This window comes from Giraffa tippelskirchi, chromosome 9, assembly GCF_054371585.1.
Source record: "Giraffa tippelskirchi isolate mGirTip1 chromosome 9, T2T-mGirTip1v1.2.pri, whole genome shotgun sequence".
Lineage (NCBI taxonomy): Eukaryota > Metazoa > Chordata > Mammalia > Artiodactyla > Giraffidae > Giraffa > Giraffa tippelskirchi.
This window is the reverse complement of record NC_137283.1, coordinates 109,156,031-109,182,399: the sequence shown is the minus strand read 5'-3', so window position 1 is coordinate 109,182,399 and position 26,369 is coordinate 109,156,031. Positions and strand designations below refer to the sequence as shown.

At 41.9% G+C, this 26,369-nt stretch overlaps 1 protein-coding gene across 13 annotated transcripts in view; it reads right to left on the bottom strand.

Moving 5' to 3' along the window:
* SCML4 (Scm polycomb group protein like 4) overlaps positions 1-25,612 on the bottom strand; it is a 96,925-nt gene extending 71,313 nt beyond the window's left edge. For 7 of the 13 annotated variants that reach the window (XM_081526837.1, XM_081526842.1, XM_081526851.1 and 4 more), the window contains exon 1: positions 25,338-25,528. Coding sequence is in view for 2 of the 13 variants with exons in the window: in XM_081526839.1 (XP_081382965.1) it covers positions 25,558-25,582 (25 nt within the window). In the remaining 11 variants the exon portion in view is untranslated. Of the gene's footprint in view, positions 1-23,511; positions 23,544-25,337; positions 25,529-25,557 lie in introns of those variants that run through there. The other 6 variants (XM_081526844.1, XM_081526852.1, XM_081526850.1 and 3 more) reach the window with 2 other exon arrangements.
* Positions 25,613-26,369: the final 757 nt, after the last annotated feature.

Here is a 26,369-nt window from a genome sequence, read left to right as displayed (position 1 = left end):
TTCCCTGATGGTTCAGTGGGTAAAGAATCTGCCTGCAATGCAGGAGACACAGGAGACTTGGATTCAATTCCTGGGGTGGGAAGATCCCCTGGAGAAGAAAATGGTACCCACGCCAGTATTCTTGCCTTAAAAAATCTCATGGACAGAGGAGCCCGGCAAGCTACAGTCCAAAGGGTCACAGAGTCGGACATGACTAAACAACTAAGCACAAGCACTGTCTTTATCTTACCATCTGTGGTGGCATGTTAACTAGAATATGAATTTCTATAGAAGTCTTTTGCGCTAATTTAAGGCATTTTTATTCCTATATCGCCTGGGAAGAAGAAAACCTGATAGCCCTTTTTGTAACTTAATCATAATTTATTTACATTCAAGCTAACTTGTGCAAGTAAAGTTTTCCATTTTAAATTTAAATTTCCCAAGTACAAATATCTGTTTTAATTGAGATACAAATATATACAGTGAAAGGCACAGGTCTTAAAGGTACAGCTTAATGAGTTTTGCCAAATGTATATACCAATGTAATTCATATATCCCCAGCAAAATATAAAACATTTTCTTCACCTCAGAAAGTTCCTTTATGCCTCTTTTCAGTCAGTTGCACTCCTCCAAAGCCAACCATTGCTCTGATTTCTATCACCATAGATTAGTTTTGTCTGTTCTTGAGTTTCATATAAATGGAATTATACAATATGTATTATTTTGCATCTGGCTTCATTGGTTCATTAAGTATATTTTTGCATGTATCAGTAATTCATTTCTTTTTATTGCTGAATAGTATCCTGTTGTATGAAAATTCCACAGTCTGTTAATCCATTCACTTATTGATAGACATTTGGGTTATTTCTGTTTTTAAGCTATTTTGAACAACTTTGATGGAAAGATTCATGTACAAGTCTTTTGCGGGCATATGTTTTCATTATCTAAGGTAAATACCTAGGAGTGGAATATCTGGTTCATGGGACAGGCTTATGTTGAGCTTTGTAAGGAACTGCCAAACAATTTTCCAGTGGTTGCGCCCTCTTCACTCCAGCAGCAGTGTGAGTATCCATATCCTCAGTGTCAGTGCTGACAGTCTTTCATTTCAGTCATTTTAGTGGTTGGAATTTAATCTTCATCTCTTAGATGAGTAGAGATGTTGAACACCTTTTTTATGTGTATACTGGCTGTTCACACATCTTCTGTTTAAAGTACATGTTCAAGTCTTTTGCCTGAATTTTATTGAGTTATTTGCCTTTTTTATTATTGAGCTGTATTAGTTCTTTATATATTTTAGATACAAGTCCTTTGTCAAATACCTGTACTACAAAACTTCTCTCAGTCTTGCCTATTTACTCTCTAACTAGTGTTTTTTAATGAGCAGAAATTTTGGTTGTCTTTTTTTTTTTCACTGAAGTCCAATATAGCAACCTCTAGTGGATTAGTGAGTTTTGTGCCCTCTCCAAGGGATGTTTTCTCACCCCAAGATCATGAAGTTATTCTTCTGTTTTCTTCTAATTTAGAAGCTTTGTGATTTTACTTATTACAGTTTAGGCCTATCTGTTCAGTTCAGTTGCTCAGTTGTGTCCAACTCTGTGATCCCATGGACTGCAGCACACCAGGCTTCCCTGTCCATCACCAACTCCCAGAGCTTACTCAGACTCATGTCCATCAAGTCGCTGATGACATCCAACCATCTCATCCTCTGTCATCCTCTTCTCCTCCTTGCCTTCAATCTCTCCCAGCATCAGGGTCTTTTCCAGTGAGTCACTTCTTCACATCAGGTGGCCAAAGTATTGGAGTTTCAGCTTCAACATCAGTGCTTCCAATGAATATTCAGGATTGATTTCCTTTAGGATGGACTGGTTGGATCTCCTTGCAGTCCAAGGCACTCTCAAGAGTCTTCTCCAACACCACAATTCAAAAGCATCAATTCTTTGGTGCTCAGCTTTCTTTATAGTCCAACTCTCACATCCATACATGACCACTGGAAAAGCCATAGCTTTGACTAGATGGACCTTGGTTGGCAAAGTAATGTCTCTGATTTTTAATACACTGTCTAGATTGGTCATAGCTTTTAGGTCTATGATCCATCAAATTAACAGTTGCGTTTGGTGTGAGATAAGATTCAGAATTCATTCTTCCCCCGTATAGATATTCAGTTATCCCCAAAACAATTAGTTCAAAAGGTTTTCTCTCTCCGTTGAATTGCTTTGGTGCCTTTGTCAAAAGTCAATTTACCATACAAATTTGAGTCTATTTCTGGACTATGTATCCTATATTATTGACAGAATTGTTTATCCTGGTGCCAATGCCAAATTCTTTTGGTTACTATGACTTTATAGTAAATTTTAAAATCAGGTAATGTGAGTGCTCCAACTTCATTTTCGTTTTTCAAGTTTATTTCATAATTTACATTTGAGTTTCCACATAAGTACAAAAAAATCTGCTATTTTTTTTGTTGTTGTTGTTCTGTGCTGCATGGCTTGCATGTTCTCAGTTCCCTAAACAGCATTTGAATCCAGGCCACAACAGTGAAAGCCTGGAATCCTAACCATTAGGCCACGAGGAAATTTCTGCTGGCATTTTGATTGGGGTTGCATTAAATCTATATATCAATTTTGGAAAAATTGAAATTTTACCAATATGGAGTCTTATAACATATACACAGAGTATATCTCTCCATTTATTTATGATTTCTTTGGTTTTTCTTGGAAATGTTTTTGTAGTTTTTTGGTGTAGATATTTGGTCATTTAGAAGTAGCTTACTTGTAGTAGAACATACAGTCAGTGTACAAAAGTCAATTGTATTTCTACATAAAAGCAATAATTGGAAAATGAATCATTCCAGTAGCATCAAACACCAAAATATACATAAAGATATCATCCACATGTTTTATTAAATGTATCATTAAATATGTTTTGGTTTTTGATGCTATTGGAATGGTTCTTTCTCCAATTGTTACTTTTGTATGGAAGTACAATTGACTTTTGCACACTGACTCTGTATTCTACTAGTAAACTACTTCTAATGACCAGATATAGTAAGGTTTTTTGTACATTCCTTTAGATTTTCTTTATATACAATGCTGTCTGTGAATTTTAAATTATATTTCTTTCTAATTTTTTTAAAATTTTGTGTTCTTGCCTTGTTATAACAGCTGGCACCTCCAGGATAACACTGCACATAAACAGTGAAAGAGGACAGACTGGTTTGTTCCTGATTGTAGGGGAGAAGTTTTTCAGTAGTTTATCCTTAAGTATAGTGTTATTTCATTTTCCATCAGTTCAAAACATTTTACAACTTCATTTATAATCTCATATTTAACATAATGTTGATTTGATAGCATATTTTTTATTTTCACATATTTAGGATTTTCCTAATGTTTCCATTATTGACTTCCAAAACATTCTGAATGACTTCAATCCTTTGAAATTTGTTATTATTTTATGGACCAACTTTTGGTCTATTTTGGTGAATGTTCTATGTACATTTGAAAAGAAAGACTATTCTGCAGTTGTAGGGTATAGTGGTCTATAAATATTAATTAGGTTAATTTGGCTGATATGCTATTCAAATCCTCTATACTTTTATAAATTTTGTCTATACCTGTTGTTCTACCAAGTATACCTGAATGTGCAGTACTAAAATCTGCAACTCTAATTATGAATTTGTTAATTTGACCCTTTAGTTCTGACAGATCTTACAACATGTACTTTGAGGCTGTTGCTGAGGTACAGATACATTTAAGATTTTAATGTCTTCTTGATGATTTGACTGTTTTATCATCATGAGTATCCCTATTTCTGATAAAACTGATTGTTTTTAAGTCTACTTTGTCTGATATTAACATAGTCACTCCATCTTTCTTATGATTAATATTTGTGCAATTTATATTTTATTGATCTTTTACTTGTAACCTATCTTCAGTTTTATATTTAAAATGTGTCTCTGGGGGCCAGCTTGCTAGGTTTGTTTTTATTATCCAGTCTGACAAAATTACTGCCTATATGTATGAGGTATTTGGTCCATTTGCATTTAATGTAATTATTGAAAGAGTTGACTTTGGGTCTACCATCCTGCTATTTGTTTACTACTAGTCCTTCATTTCTCTTTTCCTACTTTATTTTGTATTAATTTTCAAATTTTATTTTACCTTTGCCTTTCAATTTTGAGCTGTTTGCTTTCTTTCTTAATTGTGTTCAACTTCACTTTTCATTTGTTCTTCAATGGCTAATCTGTTGTTAAGTCCATCCAAGCATGTCTTGTATTTTATTTTTTTGTCTTGTATTTTATGTCTTATATTTTATTTTTGTATTTTATCTTGTATTTTATTTTACTTTTTAGCTCTAGAATTTCAATTTCCACTTATTTTTATTTATTTCAGTTTTCATTTCTTTCCTGAAATATCCATCTCTTTTCCTTACATTATTTAACATATTTATAACAGTTATATAATTATCAGTACTTATCTGATAACTCCAATACTGAGTTCATCCAAGAATATGTTCCTATTGTCTATATTTTTTATCAATAATGAGTGACATTTTATCTGCTTCTTTACATGTCTCTCTCCCTCTCTCTTTAAAGGTTATAATTCAGAGAATTGTGTATAGAAAAATAGTGGAGAATGGAACAAAATTTTTAGCCTGCTTTTGTTTATTTCTCAGGTTGCAAGCCCTTTCCTCTGCCAGGTAGCTGTTCAGGTTTACCTAGAATTGAGTTGAAATGCTGCTGGTGCAGCTTTATTTAGACTGAGTTTACCTTAAGTTATTTAGATTATCTGCCCAAGTCCTAACCAGTTTCCTTGAATTTTTGTTTATCTTTGAATTGAACTCTTGTACAGCCCCTAGAACTTAAACACCAGGAGAATATTTGCAACTATGTGGTTTCTCTCTGCCTACAAGCCACTCTTCCACTGGTGCTGTCCCAAAAAATTTAGAAACTGGGAGATAATGATATTGGGGTTTTTGCAGGTTTTATGAATATATTTTTGTGCCACTTATTAATTTATTGCTTCCCAGCAACAAATGTGTCTTTCTTTGCTCTATTCCATGATACCAGAGCTGGATTCTACAAACTGTATTTCGCCTTTGCCAGTTGGCTTGATGCTAGCCCCTGTCAACAGACGGTATTGGAAAGACATTGCAAATCTGGACGAGAAAGACTTTTTCTTCTTCCAGTGTTTTATTTTTCTACATGGTGGCAAGTGGGTCAGTATGCAGGGGCCCTGGCAGTGTTCCTAGCACGAAAGATGGTTCTTAGGTTCAGAAGCAGGCTCTCTCCAACACATGTCAACACACTGTCTCCACAGGCAGAGGTCTGAATCCTAACCTTACAGGGGCCTCTTCATCTGAGTTTTTAAGTTTCTTCATTAATCACTTATCCTTCAGCTTTAGGGATAGTTACTGTTCTCTGCAGTTACTACTTTAGAGTTCTTCTTTACCTCTCTCAGTAATTAACCATCTTTTACTTAGCAATTCTTTATATTAAATCTTTCCTACTAAAGTTGCTGGTGTAGTTTATACCTTGGACTGATCCCAGGGGTCTTTAGTGCTTCCTACTAGCACACATAAAGAAAGCTTTCTATAAAGAAAGCTGAGTGCCAAATAATTGATGCTTTTGAACTGTGGTGTTAGAGAAGACTCTTGAGAGTCCCTTGGACTGCAAGGAGATCCAACCAGTCCATCCTAAAGGAGATCAGTCCTGGGTGTTCATTGGTAGGACTGATGTTGAAGCTGAAACTCCAATACTTTGGCTACCTGATGGGAAGAGCTGACTCTTTTGAAAAGACCCTGATGCTGGGAAAGATTGAGGGTAGGAGGAGAAGGGGACGACAGAGGGTGAGATGACTGGATGGCATCATTGACTCGATGGACATGGGTTTGGGTGGACTCCGGGAGTTGGTGATGGACAGGGAGGCCTGGTGTGCTGCGGTTCATGGGGTCGCAAAGAGTCGGACACGACTGAGCGACTGAAATGAACTGAAATGAACTGAACCAGCACACACTGTTATGTAAAGTTCAAAAACTGTTTTTTTCTTATAAACTCCCCGTCTTTTACAGGCCTACTCCATTATAGACCCAAACTTTCTCTGGTCCCCACACAGTGCTATCTATGCACACACTATTCTCAATTCCTGATATCCCTTCCCCTACCTCCCTTCCTGGCCTGGTGCACTCAAAGTCATCCTTCCAGATGGCTCAAAGGCATCTCCTTGAGGAAACTCTCTACTTCTACATCTACCTATACCTGCCCACCCCTTAGGTATGGAAGCTAGAGTTCTCTGCTATACCTAGGAAGGGCTCATTTCTCTCTGGAATATAGTTCATCATGGTGTTTTTGCATCCTTCAACTTTTTGCTAGTCTCATTGAAAAATTTGCATGTTATTAGGTTTTTCTTGTTGCTTCCCATGACCAAAAATATTTCATCCTGTTTTACATCCTCACTGGAAGTAGAAGCCAATAGGTATTTTTGCACATGCAAAGACAGTTTCCAGAAGTATATGCTAATACAATGCCAAGTGTGGAATGGGTTTGAGCACATAAATGGGTAAAGAGAGACATCTTTTACTTTCTACTATGATCTTTGTTAATTCATTCATTTATTCAGCAACTATTTATTGAGCACCTACTATACGCCTATTGTATGAGCACCTACTTCTGAGCCCTAAGAATATAGTATGAATAACAACAAAAGGTCACTGCTGTCATGGAATTTATATTCTAGTGGGAAGTGACAGGCAATAAACAAACAAACAAATATGTGATAAGCTAGGTAATGATAAATGCTATAAGAATAAGTTAGGTTAAAGGGGATAAAGTCTGATGGCAATTAGGGTGCTATTTTATATTGATGGCCTGGGAAAGCCTCTCATCAAGGCATATTTGAGCAGAGACCTCGAACTTGGAGAGTGAGCCCTGAGGATATGTGAATGAAGAATGCATCAAGCAGAGAAAACAGCAAGAAGCCCACAGTGATTATGTACTTGGTGTACTAGGGCAGTGAGAAGGCCAGGGTACTTGGTGTAGAGTGTCTGAGGGGAGGGGTGGGTGAAGAAGTGAAAGAGAGAATAAGGGGCCAGAGAGTGTAGTCCCCTGTAGGTCATTTATGAGTGTTGGTTCTTCCTCTGAAATGCAGAATCACCAGACATTTCCGAGCCAGAGAAGTAATGTGACTCTCTCTGGCTGCTGTGTGGAGAACACAGCTATGTGAATTCCGTACCAATTTACTCATTTTCATTTTAAACATGAACATGTGTGTGTACAACTTGTATAACTAAAAAAAAAATTTTTTTTAATAAATAAATAACCCTCAACAGCCTGCTACAAAGTTAAGCCCTGGCAGAGTGCCCACCATTGCCTGAGGCCAGGCCCCTTGGGAAGGCAAAGTGGGGTCCAGGGCTCTGCTTCTCAAGTTTCATTTCAGCCTTACAGATGTAGGAAAACCAGAGGGGTGTACAAAATGAGACAGAACCAGATTGAAACTGCAATATGTTGGTGCAGCATCCAAGGACCTAATATTGGAATCCAAACACAATATTTTATACCTATGTATATGTGTATACACACGCAGACACATAAAACCTTTTAATTTTAAAAGTTGGCCAGCCCTCCATATTTCCCCTGCTAGCAGAGGATATTAACCAGCTGTCCCACTTTTTCTCGCCCCTTAAAATTAGGAAACAGTGTGACAAAACTGAGGTTCTTGAGGCAACCCAGAGCTGAGCTGGACACACAGCCCTTGCCTGGGAGGAGGCCCTGCTCTCATCCTAGCCTGAGGCGTGAGACCAGCACCAGTCATCTGAGCAGGTTTGGGTGAGGGTGGAGGTCAAGTTCATCTCTCCCTCTCATCTCGTTTACGAATTCCTCCTATGTTTGGCAGAGGAGCCAGTCCCCATACATGCTGCCCTCATATGCCATGGGTCTACACATGGTCTACAGAAACCTGCTCCATTGCTAGATATGACTGATTGCAAATTCTTCTTGATCTTGGGCTGAACCTTGCCCTCCAGAAACTTCTCTCCCCTGGCCCAGCTCAATCTCTGGATTTACATGGGGAAGTCCACTTTCCCCTCCATATGGAAGCTAATTCTTTGTTTCTAGAGGAAAATCATGGTGAGACTCACACCTTTAGCCTGTCTTTCTCACCTTGTCTCTCTCCATTCCAGACCCAAGGAATGTTCCCCCTGATCTACAGACAGACTGTCTTGTACACACTGTTTCACCTGTGTAATCCCTTCCCACCTCCCTTCTCTGCCCTGGCACACTGAAAGTCATCCTTCCAGAAGCTTCCTAGGTCATTTTCATGTCAAGTCTCCCTACCTCTTCAGCAATGAGGACCACCCTCTTCTTACACTTCCATGGTACTTTGTAGGAACTCCTCCTACAGCAGACCTCTCAGTGCTTGGTGATGATGTGTGTGTGTGATTTGCCTGGCTTGCTTCCCTGCACCTCCAAACAGACTGAGAGCTTCTCTCAGGCAAGCGCCAACTTTTCATCCCCAGGCCTTTCACAGGGATGAACATATAGCTGATGCTAAATAAGTATATATTGAGTAGATTTATTATTTAATGAAATCAACCTGGGCACCTATGTATTTTCACATGACCTGAATCCTATATTGCTTTCTTCCAAATCTTAACAAAGATGGGGGGAAAAGATTAATAAAAGAAAATCATCTAGGCATATTTTCCCAAGTCAGAAGACTGTATTAGGTATTGTTGAGAACAGTAAACATCCCCCTCTCCCCTAACCCCCCAAGGACGGAGGCCCCTGCCCTTCCTTAAGCAGCTAGTGGAGGAGAAAGAGATCTATTGAGTGGCACTTGACACATACCAAGTGCTGACTCAGTGCCTTTTATTGATCTCCTTGCTGAATTCTCATAAATCCCTTCATGAGGGAGGTCTTATTGTTCCCATTCTGTAGATGAGGTTCTTGGTGCTATGTAAGTTGCCCAAGCTCTGTAATATTACAAACGGTGATGTGGAAAGTGTGCTTGACTCTAAAGCCCTCCTTTTCTACAGCTCAATCTATCTTTAAGAGGGGAAAACATAAGGAAGAAACAGAAATTAACAAAGAGATGATGGGAAAGTTAAGGTAGCTGGAGACCAGTTGGATTGACAAGAAAAAGAATGGTGGCCGGAGGAGGTTCCTCCTCAACTCTCCTCCTTTAAATCCCTCTTTAAATAGAGGAGACCTAAGTGTGTTTCTAGACAAAGTGTAACAGGACAGAGGGGAAGGTAGAAGGTTCAAGAGAAAGAGCTGTATGGATAGCAGTCTTGGAGAAGATGTTTGGGTTGCAGTAGGGCACGAGTAAATGATTTGGAGGGATGTTACTTCCTCAGATTCCTCTGGAAGGAAGGGAGGCAGCTAGGGTCTGAGTGAGAGCTTTACACTGTCAACTTGGTTCATCCTCACAATCAACCTGTGCTGGAGATCCTGCCAGCTGTCCTTCGGGTGAGGAGACACTGGGTATGCATAAGGTGAGGAGTGAGGGTCAGTAGGCTGAAGGGAGGGAGGGAGGACTAGAGAGTTGAGGGGCGTGGAGAAGGCACTGTTGAGGGGCTGCAAACAAAATGGCCCACATCCTAAAACATCTGGCAATTTGGCCCTTTACAGAAAATACTTGCTGACCCCTCTGGTATATCATCAGCTCCATGAAAGCTGGGACCATGACTTAAGTTTTTCTTGTATTCCAGAATAGTGCCTAAAATGTAGAGCTGCTATTAGATGTTAAAATGTGAATGGATGGGAAAACATCAGATACTATCTTTTTTAACAGCATGCTTTTTTTCCCTCATTGTGAGAACAATTGAGATTGTGGCCTTTAAAGCAACACATCATGCCATTAGCATACCCTCATTTTCTAAAAAGTGAGGGATGGCAGCCACTGCAGGAATATTTAATACAGCACCTTGAAACTCTGACATTGGACTGATTTTATGAGCCCTGATGTTTCTGTTAGATGAAAGCTGCCAAACTACACCTGAAAACCCCAATTACGCCCAGACCCAGCCAAAGCCATATTTTCAACTTCACTTTGTGTTCTCCTAAACTATAAAATTTCCAACTTAGCTAAGCGAAGAGTGACGTAAAGTTTCACATATATGGTGAGGGGTTTTATGGGCCCTCAGATCTAAGAGCACATGGTAGCTATAATATTAGAGACCTGATGAGAAGTCAGCCTGGTTCTAAAATATAATATTCCTAATTATAATAGGAACAATGGCATTGAAATGGACAAACGTTATCTCTGAGGAGAACCAGGATTGGCTGGGGATCAGAGAGCATGAGAGCCCAAGGATTCATGTGGAGAAAGCTACGGTTATGAGTTCTTGATCTATAGATTTCTGTCAGCTTCAGAAGAATATCTAAGAAGAAGTTCATTTTCTTTTCCTTCCTCATTGAATAAAATAAGATTTATCATAGGGCGAGGAGACACATAGGGAGTTCTAGGCCTACTACCTTTTCTACTTCTTCCAAGCAGCTATCAACTTAGAGGGTCCCCTATCAACTCAGAAGGACAAACAATCAAAAAGAAACTTTGTCCTCACAGACAATGAACAGGGGCTCAGTTAAAAACCCACGTGCTAAAAGACAGACTCACATTAGCTTCAACTTATTGCACACTCCCTGTGGCCAGGCAATATGCTAGTATTATATCCATCTTCCCTTGTTTGTTTCCAGAGCTACCTGTGATACAGGTGTTCATGTCTGCAGAGCATTGGGCCCATCAGAGGTCAACATAAGGAGCAGAACCACCCAGTTGTGCCCTGGATGGTGGTTACTAAGTCTCACTGCTAGTAGAGAAGTAGAAACCAACTGGTGTTGTTACTTACGTTTGTTAGTAACAGTTAATTAGTGAACTTGACAAAAAATTACTGAACCCCTCTTGACGGGTGAGACACACAGAATAAACTTACTCTGGCCATTCAGATAGACAAAGTCAGATCCACTAGCACCAGAAGTGGGTCTCCTGTGGACGACCTCCTTCAGGAAGCCTCCCTGCCTTCACCCAATTCTTGTACTTTCTCTTAGAGAGCCATTTAGGTCCGTACCTCAATCCCCTGCTCCCTTAGGTTGGAGGTTATCTATTTCGTGTATGTGACTGTGACTTGTCACTGAGGGAAATCTCTGAGGACAGCCTCTGCCTCGCACTTGAGGCTGTGATGCAAGACTGGTGTCTGAGCAACCCAGGATTTGAATCCCAGCCCTGCCACTGCCGAGGTGATTAGATCGCCTCTTTTCATCTCTCTGACTCATCCCTCTCCAAGGCCGAATCACTGACCTGAGGGCAGCTGCCATATCTTTCTCTTGGTTCCCTGGTTCTTTGCCCATGTGGTGCTGGTAGCTAGGCAGAGCTTTGACCTCCACCCTACAAGAATCCTCTAGCTTGTCTCTTGGCAAAGAACTGGTTTCCCCCACCTTAGGGCTCAGGTGCTCCTCTGCGATAAATCGCTGGCGGCCAGAGCACGTGCATAAGCAACAGGGGAGGGAGAGGGGGGAAATTTAAATGAGTCTTAGGGGATTGGAAAATTATTTGGTGAAATGTTCGTAAGATTTTTCTACTTAATACCCATAAATTTCAGGGGCCATGTGCGCTAACAGCTTTTGATTTACAACGTCTTTATTCTTGCATTGTATTTATGCCAAATTATGAAAAGGTAGCAAGAGTCAAAAGAACCTTTTAAAAATGCTTGGGGACCCATCATGGGGTCGAGCCATTTCTGTCAATCTTTGCCACCACTTGGTTAAAACGAGGGCTCTGGGTGCTGACAGCTGAGTAGCTAATTGGTGTTGGACACCAGCCCACCAGGAGTCCTTCACTTCATAGAAACTTTTTCCTCCCTTCCCCCAGCCCCCTGCCTTGGGTAAGACCTTTTAATGGCTGCTGAGGGCAAGGAGGAAAGCCTGCTTTGGGTAAACTTTGTGGGGCCAGGTCTCACTCAGCTGCAACAGCACAGAAATATTCCCAAGACCTCTAATTAAAACGCCTACAGTCAACCAGTATGCTCCTGTTTCATTGCCCAGGGGTTGCAAAGCTCCCTGCTAATGCCGAACACAAATTAACTAAATGCTGTGTCAGCCTTTCTTGTCCCATTACAATGTTATTGTCATATTTATTAGCACAATTCCCTGTTGGACACTGGCTGGAATATCTGAAAAGCGAGTTAAGCACTCTCCTTGGCTAGATGGGGAAAATGCTTGGCCGTTTCCCCACACACACATCAACTCTGTGATTTGTGTTCACAGCAACACCCCACCAAAGACAAGCCACCCTACCCTGCCAATGCTGTCTGCATTGGTTGGAGACAGTTCCCCACAAACTGTAATTGTCTTTCATTCACATGACGGTAAAACGACTAGGTTGTTGCCACTGATTTTACTTCAAAGAACAGTTCTATTATCTGCTTACTAAAACTGAACAATCTATATCGCTTCCTTGAATTAATTACAGTATCAGGGGAAAACAAACATCACGCATCACATTGCTCCAAATCATATCAGCCCAATCGCGTGATATTCAGAATTCAGTTTACTTTTGCACATCTCCCTCAATGACTCCCTCCTGCTTTGTCAGTCTGGCTGCATGCCTCCACACTCATCTGTGGGAGACATATTTAACCCAGAGTAATAGAGAAGTTGGATGAAAAAAAAAGAAAACAAAAACACCTCTTTGGGATGTTCGACCCTGCTACTGTCATAGACACTGCAGCAAGAGAGCGTCAGTCTCCTTGCAGCAAAGCCTGTTAACCGCATGCATCTGAACATCCATGTCAAATTCAGGCCACAATAATTGTCATTCATTTTCAACAGGCTAATCTCTCAAGAATAAGAAGGAACTGCTAGATTGAAGAGTTCAAGAAAACCTAGTTAAAGGGATGAAATGTAGATTAGTAGTTTTCACTCAAGTAGAATCTGTATCTTTAAGACTCCCCACACACAACTGGTGCACAAAGCATCTTAGGATGTCTCCCAGGACATTATCTTAGGATGTCTTGTGTCCTACTGAGAGGGGCAGTATGCACTGTGGAAAGTTCCATCTGTCTCTCAGACACTGAAGACAGGGTGAGGACAGTTACAGGCTCTGCTGATTCATAGCACCTTGTCTGAGTGAGGGCTGTCCAGAGTACCCCCAGTTGAAGGAACCCGCCTGCAGAAAAAGATGTGTCTTCTTCAATCCCACTGAGGTACCCACCTCTGATTTTCTCTTCTGCTATAAAACTAAGTCAAAGAGGTCAAAGAGACAAAAATGTTGTCCTAAGGACTTTTCATCCCACCTCCAAGGGCAGTGTGGACACAAATTCACAGAGAGAGGACAGAGGGTAAGAGAAATTGATGGTGTCACACAGCATCATCCAAACAAGCCCAGCCCAGAGGGGCATATGAAAATGTCCAACTCTTGTCATGGTCATGAGACATGGACTTATTATAGCGCCTATGATGTCACATTGTATACATCACATCTGAGCTCCTTGTCACCACTGAGCCAGACTTCACATTACATATTGAGACAGGATGTCCAGTGACCCTGACTTCCAGGGTAGACACTCTCTTACCAGAGGACCAAGCTGGCTGTGAATACAATTCTGTACAGGAGCTGGCAGGGGTGGCCCGAGGCACCCACAGAAAACAGGGCAGCCAGCTGGGGGGTGCAGGGAACGGCCACTCCCAGTAAGACAGCTGGAAGTCTGAAGGGTGGCTCAAATCTCCCCAGAAGAAGAGTCACCAACAAGGACATTCTCTGATCTAAAATCTCCTCTGAAAGCCAAAGAATAACTTCTCCAAGACACAATATGGGGAGGATTCAGAGGATCACAGCCTCTATAGGTGAACTAACCAGTATCACAAAGGATTTCAGCTCCAAACTCTCAAACCCTCAATAGGGATGGCCCAGGGCATTAGTCAACTTTAGATCCTTAGCTATAACTTTTGCAGTATGTGTCATGTCTGAACATCTCCTATGATGGTGAATTTTGTGTGTCAACTTGACTGGACTGTAGGACAACCAGATAATTTGGTCAAACGTTATTCTGAGTGTATCTGTGAGGATGCTTTTGGATAAGATTAACATTTGACTCTGTAGACTCAGTAAGCAGATTTGTTACCTCTAATGTGGATAATGAAGGCCTGAACACAACACAAAGGCTAAGTAAGAGGGAACTCTTCCTGCATGATGGCCTTTGAGCTGGGACATCAGGTTTTTTCCTGCCTTCAGACTTGAACTGAAACATCAGCTCCTCTTGGGTCTGAAGTCGGCCAGCTTTCAGACTGGAACTACTATCGGCTCTCTTGGGTCTATAGCGTGCTGACCAGAGATCATGGAACTTCTCAGCCTGCCTAATCATTTGAGCCAAGGTGGGAGTGGGAGGAAGGGGCAGGGAGCCATGCTGCATGGCTTGCAGAATCTTAGTTCCACAACTGGGCATTGAACCCAGGCCATAGCAGTGAAAGAGCCGAGTCCTAACCATTGGACCACCAGGGAATTTCCTGCCAATTCCTTATAGTAAATCTCTATCTCTAATCAGTCTATCTATCTATCCTCTTGATTCTGTTTCTCTGGAGAACCCTAATAATATACTTCCTGTATCATATTTACCTAATAACTACTAAATCTTTAAGCAGCCTATTTAAATAAATGAATTTTAAAATGCAACTCTGTCATATTGATGTTTAAATCAAACATTTTTATTAAAAATATAAACATATAAGCTAACTGTAAGATTAAACACACACATTAAAATCATAGCGCCCCTGAAAACACACACTTCTGATGGTAACCAAACTTCTCTCATTTCAATTCCTACCAAATGGAAATCAACTATATTTTACAGTGAATCTTACCCTTCTTTTTAAGTGGAAAATCCTTCTCTCTTAGGCGCCAAAAATAATACCCAACACACAGTACAACACACAGAGTGACATTACTATGTGCTTTAATGTGGCTACACTTAAAAACTACTCCAAACTACTTATGGCTTATTATGTAGGTCTCATCATTTTGTGGGTCAGGAATTTAGGAAAGGATCAACGAGCAGTCTGTCTCTGATCCTTGAGGCATCAGCTGGGGAGGGTGGGACAGGAAGATCCACTTCCAGGATGGCACCTTCACTTGCATGTCTAGTGGCTCCACGTAGCCTATCTCTCTCTCTCTCTCCCTTGGGTGTCTCATTCTCCAGGGCCTCCAGAGCCTCTCGTGGCCTGGCAGCTCTGTGGCAGTCACGCTTCTTGAGTGGTGTCTCAGCACCCCAAGTGTGAGCATTCCAAGAGTCCCAGAGGCTCTTTATCTCTGTCCTGGAAGTCACATCCTATGAGCCAAGCAAGTCACTTAGGACAGCCCAGAGTCAATGAGAGGGAATGAACTCCTACAGCTCCATGGGAGGAATGTCAAAGAATCTGTGCCATCTTTATTCCTTCACCCCATTCCTGTGTACGGAAGAAGGAGAAAGTACTCAGACATGAGGTTTCCACATCATGGATAAAAGTGTATCATGTATCCAGAACAAAGGCAGGAGCCAGGTCACACTGGAGCAAAGGCATCAGTTTGAAGTCAGGCACAGTCAGCTTTGAGACCATATATACCACTGACTGGGTGACCTTGAGCTTAAACTCACTGAATCTCAGGGGGTGTGGGGGTTGCATGGGGGAGTCTTGTCTCTAAAGTGGAATAATGGTATGTTCCAGGGCTATTGTGTGGATACCTAGTAAAAAAAAAAAAAAAAGACTTTAATCAGTAAGAATTAATGAGCTTAAGCAAACACAGGAAAACAGTGATGATTTTACAAAGGTATTTATAAAATACTGTATTTACCATAAAACCTACTCACACTGTGAAGGAAAATGAGACATAATAGAAAGAGCCTTCTCACTTAGCTTAAAAGCTGCAGTTTTTGGAGGAAATTCACCAGCAAGCATCTTCTTAGAATGCCAGTTACCCCGAAATTCCTACCATGATATCTGAGATGGCTCTGCTTAGTAATCATGTAGGGAGCTGGCAAAACAGCACCATCCTCTTTCTAAGCCGTAATTAATCAGGTGTTTGAGGAGGTAGGAGACAGTGAAATGCACGGCAACTTGGCAGGCTCTTATCCTCCAGGTGCTTGGTAGTGGTGATAACACCCCTTGTGGAGGGGCACTTTAGAAATGTGTGGGAGATGCTTTTACCTGGTCCACTGCTGGGGCAGGGTGAACATTACTGGAGGGTGGCGACCAGGGATGCTGAGTGCGCGGAGCTGTCCCACATAAGGTAGCACTGTCACACCAGACAGTCACATAAGGGAAGACCTCGTTTTTCTGAACTGAACTAACTTCATTTACATGTAAACATAATGCATTTCTATTTGGCTATGATATTTTCCAGGCATTCAATCAGTACATAAATCAAGGAAAGACTCTTCTCTGTTTTGTTCACAATTCCAAGAGTTGTTTACCACTTCGGAAAATCCTGTCACTGGCAGCAGCATGAGCTCGTGCTATCCGAGGGCCCAGTCCCACTCACTGTTCCAGCTGCACTGGAGATGGCAGATGTCATGCACCTGATCTCGTCACTGTGGCAATATCCAGAGCTGGGCACCTACGCTGGAAGTAGTCACAAGTCATGCTGCCTTCATTTCTCTTTGTAATACCTCACGGGTGACATCATGCTGATTTTTCTTAAATTATGAATGTGGGTGGGTTATATTATCTGGGAAATTTATTTCAGGATTGTAAGTGAAAGTCGCTCAGTCATATCTGACTCTATGCGACCCCATGGACTATACAGTCCATGGAATTCTCCAGGCCGGAATACTGGAGTGGGTAGCTTTTCCCTTCTCCAGGGGATCTTGCCAATCCAGGGATCGAACCCAGGTCTTCCGCATTGCAGGCAGATTCTTTACCAGCTGAGCCACAAGGGAAGCCCAGGATTGTAAACAGGGTGTTAAAAAGTATTTGTAATAAAAATGAGAGTTGAATTTGACAAGCCTGAGAGCCCATCGCTTTAAAAAAAAAAAAGTTTGCTCTGGATCAAAAATGGCTTTCCAAGTGGAAACACCAGGGAATCATTTCCTTTTTGGAACCTGATGGACCTAGGAGCAGCCCAGCCAGGCTGAGCAGGAGCAGCTGGCACTGAGGTACGAAAGAACTCTTTCTCTTCACCCTCACAGGTGAAGAGACAGGGACGCTTCATCAGCTTTTCAAAACTGAAGACAAGGCTCAGCAGACTTCACGGGGCCGTGTGACCCACGACAAGTTAAGCCTTGGTTTCCTTATCTGTGTAATGGAGGTAAAAACAGCCCCTCCCATACTGACTTACTATGTGGATTAAATCAAACAGATGAGATAAAGCATGTTTCGTGTTTTCCTCAACATCCCTGAGCATATGGTGCTCAAAAATGGAAACAGGCATTTATTACTGGGATAGGCTGGGACCTGGCACCCTTTGCTTCATGCTTGCACCTAGACAAATGTCTCCTAGAGCAACAAAAGACAAAGAAATTATATGGGACTAAAAATAGTTATGTGCATATGCAGTTGAGGCAAATTATGGACAACAGATACAGAAAAACCAAAAACCCAACTGCCACTTCTTGAAAGTGGGAAGCAAAAGAAAGCTCCTGGAAACAAAAGCAGGGTACTATGCATGGCCCCTGCACATAATGTCACCAAAGGGATGGGCAAACCCCACTCCACCCAACCCCTGGACACACCCCTTACAGCTCACCCCATATAAGCAACCAGCTCACCCCTCCTCAGGGAGTAAGCAAGGGAGCAAGGGAACCTGTTACTTGTCCTCGTTCCCTCCTGCTGCAGGAGGGGCCCCAGTAAAGCCTTGCCTGAATTTCTTTCCTGGCCTCTGATCAATTTCCATTGATTAAGGAGGCTAAGAACATTACCATTTGTACAGCACTTTACAGTTTATAATGCCCTTTTCCTTATACTGTGTCCTTTGAACTTTATGTACATTATCCCAAGTAACCTTCCCAACAACTTCTGAAATATTGGGGAGAGACTGAGGCTTGCCCTGGGAGGAAGACCTTCAAAACCCATTCAGTCAAAGAATCTGGCGATCACTTAGAGACCACTTCTCAGAGTATATGTTTTCAGTTTTAACTCTTCCCTTCAAATGTCAGATGTTTTTCACTCAAGATCATTATTTAGGCTATTATTTTAACCTTCCAGCTTCCACTGAGGGGTGAGCTGGCTAGAAAATGGTCCAAGACTTAACTGGATCCACGGTCTCAGTGTAAATTCTTCTTATCCTGTCCCAAATCTAGCAAGTTCACAAGCAGAATATATGAAATCTCAACCAAAGGACAGCCGGGCACTGCTTAACTTTGTCCAGGAAGCCACCTAAACCACCCTGTCCACTGTTGGAAATCTACAAAGACCAGCTAAGTCTTGGTCCCATGGAAATATTTTTTCTTTGGGCTTGAAAATGTCAAGTATAGTCATAAAAGCAGTGACCTAAGAGAAACAGATTTTTTTTTTAAATGACTGTGCTGTGCTTAGTCACTTGGTCATGTCTGACTCTTTGTGACCCCATGGGCTGTAGCCCGGCAGGCTCCTCTGTCCGTGGGGATTCTCCAGGCAAGAATACTGGAGTGGGTTGCCATGCCCTCCTCCAGGGGATCTTCCCAGCCCAGGGATCGAACTCAGGACTCCCGCATTGCAGGTGGATTCTTTACTGTCTGAGCCACCAGGGGAGCCCAAGAAGTGAAGTGGATAGCGTATCCCTTCTCCAGAGGAACTTCCCAACCCAGGAATTCAACTGGGGTAGGCAGTCTCTTTACCAGCTGAGCTACCCATGAAGCCCCTAATGACTGTACTTCCAATTTATCCTACACTACTCTGGTCTCAAGCCAACTAATAGGAACTCAATTTCTCCACACTTGATCCTAGCAGATTTGGGCTGCTTCCAGGGAAATGTGTGTGAAAGACAAACTTTTCTGAATGTACTTTTTCTTCACTCTGCTATCAGAGAATTTTAGGCACTTTATTCTTTACTGGGTTCATGCCAAATGACTCCATAACTAAAAGGAGGAGAACAGAAAGAAAGGACCAGTCCATTTATAGCATCGTGTACCTTTGGCCCCCACACGTCACCACACACATTGTACCCCAACTTCAGTTTCTAACTTCGATTCCTTGGAGAGAGTTTATATTCACTTGGTCTCATTAACACAAAACAGTTGTACAGCTTCTCACTGTGGGACCAATTAACTATTTCCACATTAGGCACCAACACAGTCTCACCTTACAGTCTGCTCTTATTATTTATGCTAAATACTTAGTATTAATTACATTACAAACACTCAATACAAGGGCTATATTTTCACACTGTAGGTGATGATTTCAGGCATTAGAGCCAGATGGATTTTTTTCCCACTGTTTCTATGCTTTATAATTATGTGCACCAAAATTTAAAGCTTTCTACAGCTTTCCACTTGAAGCACCTTTGCAAATGAGATTGTAAAGTGGTGAAATCAAATGTGCTTGAGTATCTTTTGGCATCTGTAAGGGGGAATGCTCAATAGAAGTGGGAATGCATAGATGGCTGTTGACCCCCAAATCTGACACCAAAGTCCCCCAGCACAGGCAACAATGGCAACAGCATGAATCACACCAGTGACCACAGGTTTCTCTGGACAGAAAAATGATAGAACTGCATTCCAACAGTGGAGTTCTTTCCTGATCAAGAAACCCAATGCCTCACTCAACATTTTATTCACTTTAGGATAAAGTGAATTTAGGAGTGATTCACTTTAGGATAAAGAGCATATCTTAAAAGCTAATGGTTTGATTAAACCTTGACATCACCTTAATTTCCCAACAGTGAGGGCACTAAATCCTAAAGGCTGTGAAGAAAAGAGGTCAGTCTCTTTTCTGGAAGGCCACAAAGAATGAGAATGATTCCTACTGGCTTGTAATAGTTTAGAAATGGTTAGACCCAAAGGAATTAAATAACACAACCTCCAACTACCAGCTCCAAAACAAAAAGCATGAATGCCCCAAAGTTGTTTTGTACCTTGTGTTTTCCTCAATTCTTCATTTTTTCTTTTACCAAAACTCTGTCAAAACAGGATTCAAATTCTGACGCCAGCCCCAGGACTGCTCAAAGGCTGCATTCAAGGCAGACCCCGACACATGGTCGCTGAGTGTTAACGTCAGTCCAGCAAGAGGGCTCAATGCCTGGCTCTGGACACCAGAGAAAAACACACTCCTTGGCGTTCCACCCTGGTTTTCTCATCAGAACAACCATGTCTCAGGATGACTTGTGGACAAATGTGAAAGGGAACATAGAAAATCTTTCCTTCCCAAAGAAAACGAATGGCCCATAAGCTCTGTGAGCTGACAGTCATGAACTACTGTCGGCTCTTACTGAATCCTTTCTGAACTGCACTAAGGGATATAGGAAGAGAGGGTAATGGTCAAGTCCTCGTTGGAAGAGAGATGAAACAGGCTCTCTCCCCTGGTTTTTACCTTGGTTCAGTGCTATTTTCCCTGGGATGGACTAGGACCCAACCCGTATAGTTCTTTGCTTTGCCCAGATCAGCACTTGCTCCCAAGTTTAGTGCCTATCTTGATGAAAGGCTGTCTATTTCATTAGAATGAATTTCAGCCATATGTTTCTGCTTTGAAAGAATTGGGGCTTTTTCTCTAGAATGGTCAGCACAGAGAGACAAAAGGGGCAAAGGCTTTTGTTACCAAAGATTCAGCTCCCAAAAGTTGAGTTACAATCACAGAGCTAACCAGACAACATCACCACCTTTCAAAGTACAGTGATGACACTATTTTTCCCTGGCACGTTAATTTTCTCACAACAGCCAACTCCACTCCTTTGCTTCTGTGCTGAATGCCCTATGAGACAAGAAGGCCACCACTCCTAAGCCCAACCTCTTCCCCAAAGGGCTCAAAGGAGGGTGCAATCTTTCCTAAAAAGTACTAACATGAAGGAAAAAAAAAAAAAAGCAGCAACACTGGGACCAGCTTTCACTTACATGATCAATAAATGCAGCTGATGACAAAGAAATACACACCTGCCTCCCCACAAATAAAAATTCAGGGAGAACGTGTCTGAGCTGGTGGGATGGTAAAGAAGCGTTTCTACAATTCTCTATCAATCACAACTGGTCAAACAGTAACGCCAGCAATCCCAGGGAAGCCCCGTTGTGGATCTCAGAATATGCTCCAGTTACTCAGGGTGTCACACAGACTCAGTGGAATGACTTTTCAGCTTAATGCAAAGTGAGAACTGCCACTGGGTAATAAATTCCTTTCTGGGCTAAAATAGTAGCCCACGAAGTAATCACTGCAAGAAGCAAGAGGTGTTTTATCTCAGTGGTGGCGAAGTGCCTCTTCAGATTGAAAAATGCTGATTTATTCCAGAATGCACAAATTCTGCTGGCTGTTCCTCTCCATTCCCCAGCCCGCCAAAGGAGGAATGTTCTTGACTGTGTCAGAACTGCCAGCTTAACGCAGCAGGAAGCTTTGTCTCCAGCATCCTGTCCTATCCAGCCCTCTTGACTGAGAGAAGTAACAGCTCACCGATGTTAATATTTAAAGGACCCAGAGGATGAAGAGAGAGGTCTGACTCCTGGAAGGAGCAATCTGCACCCATCAGCACTTGCCTTCTAGCCTCTGTGGCCGGATAACAGCGTCCCTCCTCAGGCTTCCCCTGAAAGCCACCCACAAGTGACCAGCAGCCCCGGGAGTGTGTGGTGGGGGAGGGTTCGTGGTAGAACAGGCTGCTCAGGGCTACTCCGCCTCCTCAGACGTTAATCCACATAGCTCAGAATAAACCAGATTTCAAACAGCCCTGAGCACGTCTAAAATGGCCTGCAGCTCCTCTCATCAGTCTCAGTCAATCTCGGCATCGGACAAACCGCGGGTGAGAGTTTGCAGACATACGGAGGAACAACCCTTGCCAGAACTGAAACCGAGATGAACGCAACAACAATGAAAAACACTTAGAACCACGTGGGCTCATAGCCAAACACTCGAACTTGGTCTGTAGGTACCAACAAACGCAGGCTTCACCACACAGATTTACAGCAGAGATTCTAGCAGAGATTTACAGCAGAGACCAGCTTGTGGCGTTCTTGAAAATGCAGAGGTTTTTTTTTTCTGGGGGCGGGGGGTGGGGGGAGTGGCCGCGGGGGAAAGGTAGAAAAGGAGAATGAAGAAAGACAAAGCGACAGATGCAAAGGCAATCCAAACACTCTCCACGACTCTTTCAAACTTCAGAAATTTTACCACAGTTTGGGTGATCCTAATGGTCTCTGAATCACGTTAGAAAATGTCACAATAGACATTTGAATTAAAATCCAGTAGGTTTGCCAAAAGATCAATTGTTAAAAATTGGCAAGTTTCCAGAGAATTTACTAGGCTGCATACTGCCCGGGGCTGACAGAATTGCTAATTCCAGAGAAAGTTAATTATCACCTTATTGATAAAGGGGTAATTTTTAAAGCTTATGGTGTGGCTTTTGTGACTCATTAATTAAAATTTAGAGTAATTTACTAGGCACAGTGGTGGCTTCTGTTACATTATATAGGTACCAAACCATTTGATTTTTCTCCCAGCGGCTGTTTTTAATCCCCCTTGCCTCTCCTCACCTGTCTGCCTTTGAAAGCAACAAAAGCATTAAAAACGCCTAAATCTCAGGATTAAGAAGTAAGATGTCCAGGGGGCACTCACACAAAGTTCTCTCCTAGAAATCTCAGATTTGCCCACGGAAATGAAGAAGCACATGTGCTCACACCAAGAGGGACTGCTTTTACAAACTTCATCCCCAAAATGTTAGACCGAATTGTATGCCCTTCGATAATTTGATGGAAAAGAGTCTTTCCTCATCTCTATTCTTTTCTCTCCCACACCATCCCCAAATAAAAGCAGAGGGTCGATGGAGGAGAAGCCTCAGGGAATGAAACTGGAGGTGTCTGGGCTCTTAAGTTCCCAGACGGTGTCGTCTCCTGCTCTCTCCGGGACGGGTGGATCGGGGTAAGCACGCCGGGCCACCTGGCGTCGGGGTGACGCTGCGGCTTCCAGGGGTAAAAAGCCTCGGGAGGAACCTCAACCCGCGGAGCTCTGCCTGGGGCCCCAGGGTGCCAGTTCTGAGCCCCGCCTCACCTCTGCCCGACCCGCGTTCGCTCTAAAGCGTCTTCAGGAGCGAGTGAACATGTGTGATGTGTCCGCCCACCGCGCCAGACTGTAAACAAACCTACCAAACCCTGTAAAATCAAACTCCCCACGTGTGCATAAAGATGATTTCTCTCTGGACATCCCTTGTTTAAAGGGCACTTCAGCAATGTTTCCTTAAACTTGTTAAAGTGTTTAAGGTCCAAAATTGAGATTTAAAAATACATAAAAGCCGCCACAATATGAGAGGTTTTTCACATCAATTAAAGTTTAAAATTAAAAAACAGAAATCCTATCTTTGTACTTTGGTGCATCGCTTGAATTTTTATAATAAGGAAACATTATTTCACATTTAAAAAGTCATTATTTTTTGAATTTTCAATACAAAAGTTTTAGAGCAGAGACAGTACCTGGTGCTGGCTTGTGTTGTAGCAGCTCGACTGCTTGTATTACCTGCTGCAGGGAGAGCCCCTGCGACCCCAAACCCCAGAAACCAAGAACTACAGAAAGTGAAACTGCTTCTGCTGGTTTCACTTGCCTCAAAAACACACCACCAAAGGCAAATAAATGACTGAAAGCAATTTAGTCTTGCTTTCTTTCTATTATTGTTCATTTACTTGTTAGGTTTTTGTTATTGTTGTTTTGGGCGGTGGGCGCTGGCAGCAAAATAAAAGAAATTTTAGTGGCACAGGGAAGAAATTTAAACATGTTAAACATAAAAGAACTGGGTGTTTGTGGGATTTTCACTTTTCTTATAATTCCACAAATCAAGCAGACATAAATTTACCAAAATAATACATAGCCTCTCCACATATACAACTTACAGAGATTTTAGAAAGTACATTCATATTTTTTAAAATATCTGTCACAAATATGTTTGAAAGATAAAGACTATGAAGTCACCAAACAACTTCCCTAAAACCGAAGGTTCTACATTCACATTTTATTTGAGTTTAGACGATTCACTACTGCTTCGCTAGGTAATCTTCACCGAGTGCTGTTGCTCAAATACCTGCTTCATTTTTTCAGGCTAGTTTTAACAAACAACACACACACAAAATTGCTGCACAGAAATATTGCACCCTAGGTAGTTTACTTTTCCACACTGTAAATCCCTTCAAAGTTATTTTATGCTTTCACTCCAAATAGACTATCTAAAAAAGAAAAGTCATGAGGAAGAAAAAGAACTATGTTTCTCAGTTTTCAAAAATGGTTCCTCTGAAAAAGAAGAAAAACAAAGTATACAACAAATGTCTGGATTCTGAAGTGACTGGATTACTTTCTCAAATACCACAATTTCTGAAACTAACCCAAAAGCCACTTTCTCAGGAAGCTACTGACTGTCTCGACCCTCTTGAGTCTCATTGTAGAATCAGAGCCTCTTCCCCTGAACTGTTACAGGCAGTAGAAAGAACTTCTGACTTTGCACCTGAACCATCAGTCAAATGATTCCCTTGCAGCTGGCACCTCACCCTCACAGTCCTGTCCTGTTCAGCAAGCAACCTGGAGAGGCAGCTTCATGCTGCTGGATTCAAGTCACAAAAAGCCCCACCTGGGAAGGAGGTGACTCTGTCTTTGAACTTGGGTAAACTGTTCCTGACACTCCACGATCACCTGGGTTTGTTGTTTTTTTTTTTACCAAAACTAACCAACACCAGCAACTGACAATAAATAGTATTCTCATCTATCCTGGTAAATTAGGAAAAAACCAACACAAAGACATATGAAATATTCCATCTGAGATATAAAAAACAAAATTCAATGTTAAAAACCACTCTTGCCTGTTCACAACATATTGATTATAAACATTAAATTTTAGGCTAATGTATTTTATCCCAAGATATACTATAATTTTTTATAATTAAAAAACCAAAAAAGTGAAATCACCATGCCAAAAAAAAAGCAAACCAATGATTTGAGTTCACATTTGGGAAAAATAGTAACTCTCTACATATTCAAATGCAGAGTGAAAGTAGTGTATGCACACCAAATGGATAAACTATATAATTCTATACCACATCTCCCCTCTGAGATCTGGCCAAGAAATCACTGTATTCTGAGTAGGAGGAACTAAAGTTTACCTGCCAGCCTCAGCAGTTTTAGTGCAGGATGCTTGTGTGTTGTAAAGGTAGACATGCAACCCAGGAGATCTGAAACAGGTAACCTGTCATACTGATAGTGAAAAGAGAAGGATCCCATGTCAGCGGCACACCCACCAATTGTGCATCTCCCTTACCTACAGTTCGTGCACCAGAGCCCTGATCAGGTTCTTTACCAGGCCGGGAATGTTGACTCAGAAGACAGATGACTTTCAGTACATGCAAACCGAGTGTTGCAAAAGCTAATCTTCCACCCGTGTGTTAGTAGCTCATAGTTAGTCTCCAGCAGCCCTGCTCTCCGGCTGCAAACATCTCATTAGACTAATGCATTCAGCACAGGCAGAAAACTCGATTTACCATAGCTACAGCAATGAATTTCCATTACGATGACAGCTTCAACCACATCATGTCCGGAAAACCAGCCAACCACTGGCTTTTAAAGAACACACACATTTTACATGCAGAAAACGAGGCGTGCAAGTGTGTGTGTGTGTGTGTGTGTGTGTGTATGTGTGTTTCCTTCCTCTTAGCAGCCCAACTAGAGAAACGTGCAGTGTAGCTTTTTTGCCGACAGGAGCGGTAAGGTAATGACACTTCTGCTTCTTTAGTAGTTACATCCTTGTAATAACCTGAATTATGTTACAATTGTCAGAATGGGTGTTTCCAACATTTCGGTTTTCATTACTTCTCCTCTGTTGCCATGGAAACCAGACTGTAACATCATCTCTTTGTCCCAGTCCTGCAGCAGTGTGAGCCAGCACTGGGCTTATAAGATACCAGTGATCTGAAAGAGTGAATGTTTGACCTTGGACAAATAAAACAAAAAGCATTATTCTAATGACATCATTGTTTAGGAGACTGCATTTGCCAGAAGAATGTGCCTACACAGGTGAGCACACCATGGTCATATGTATACAGCTGCATACAACACATATGGTTAGTTCTTTTAAACAGGGCACTGACCTGGGCCCTGGACCTGTGTGTAAATGCAGAAGTGCAAACATGGTTTACACTCATAAACATGATAGGGGCCTCATGGGGTGGAATGGTCCTCACATGGGAGAAGGGCTGCTATTCACCCTCCATGCCCTATTGTATTCTCTGTGGCAAATCAATTTATACTGGTAAAGGGACTTTTTCTTCTTTTCTTTGTTAAATGGAGCAAGGCT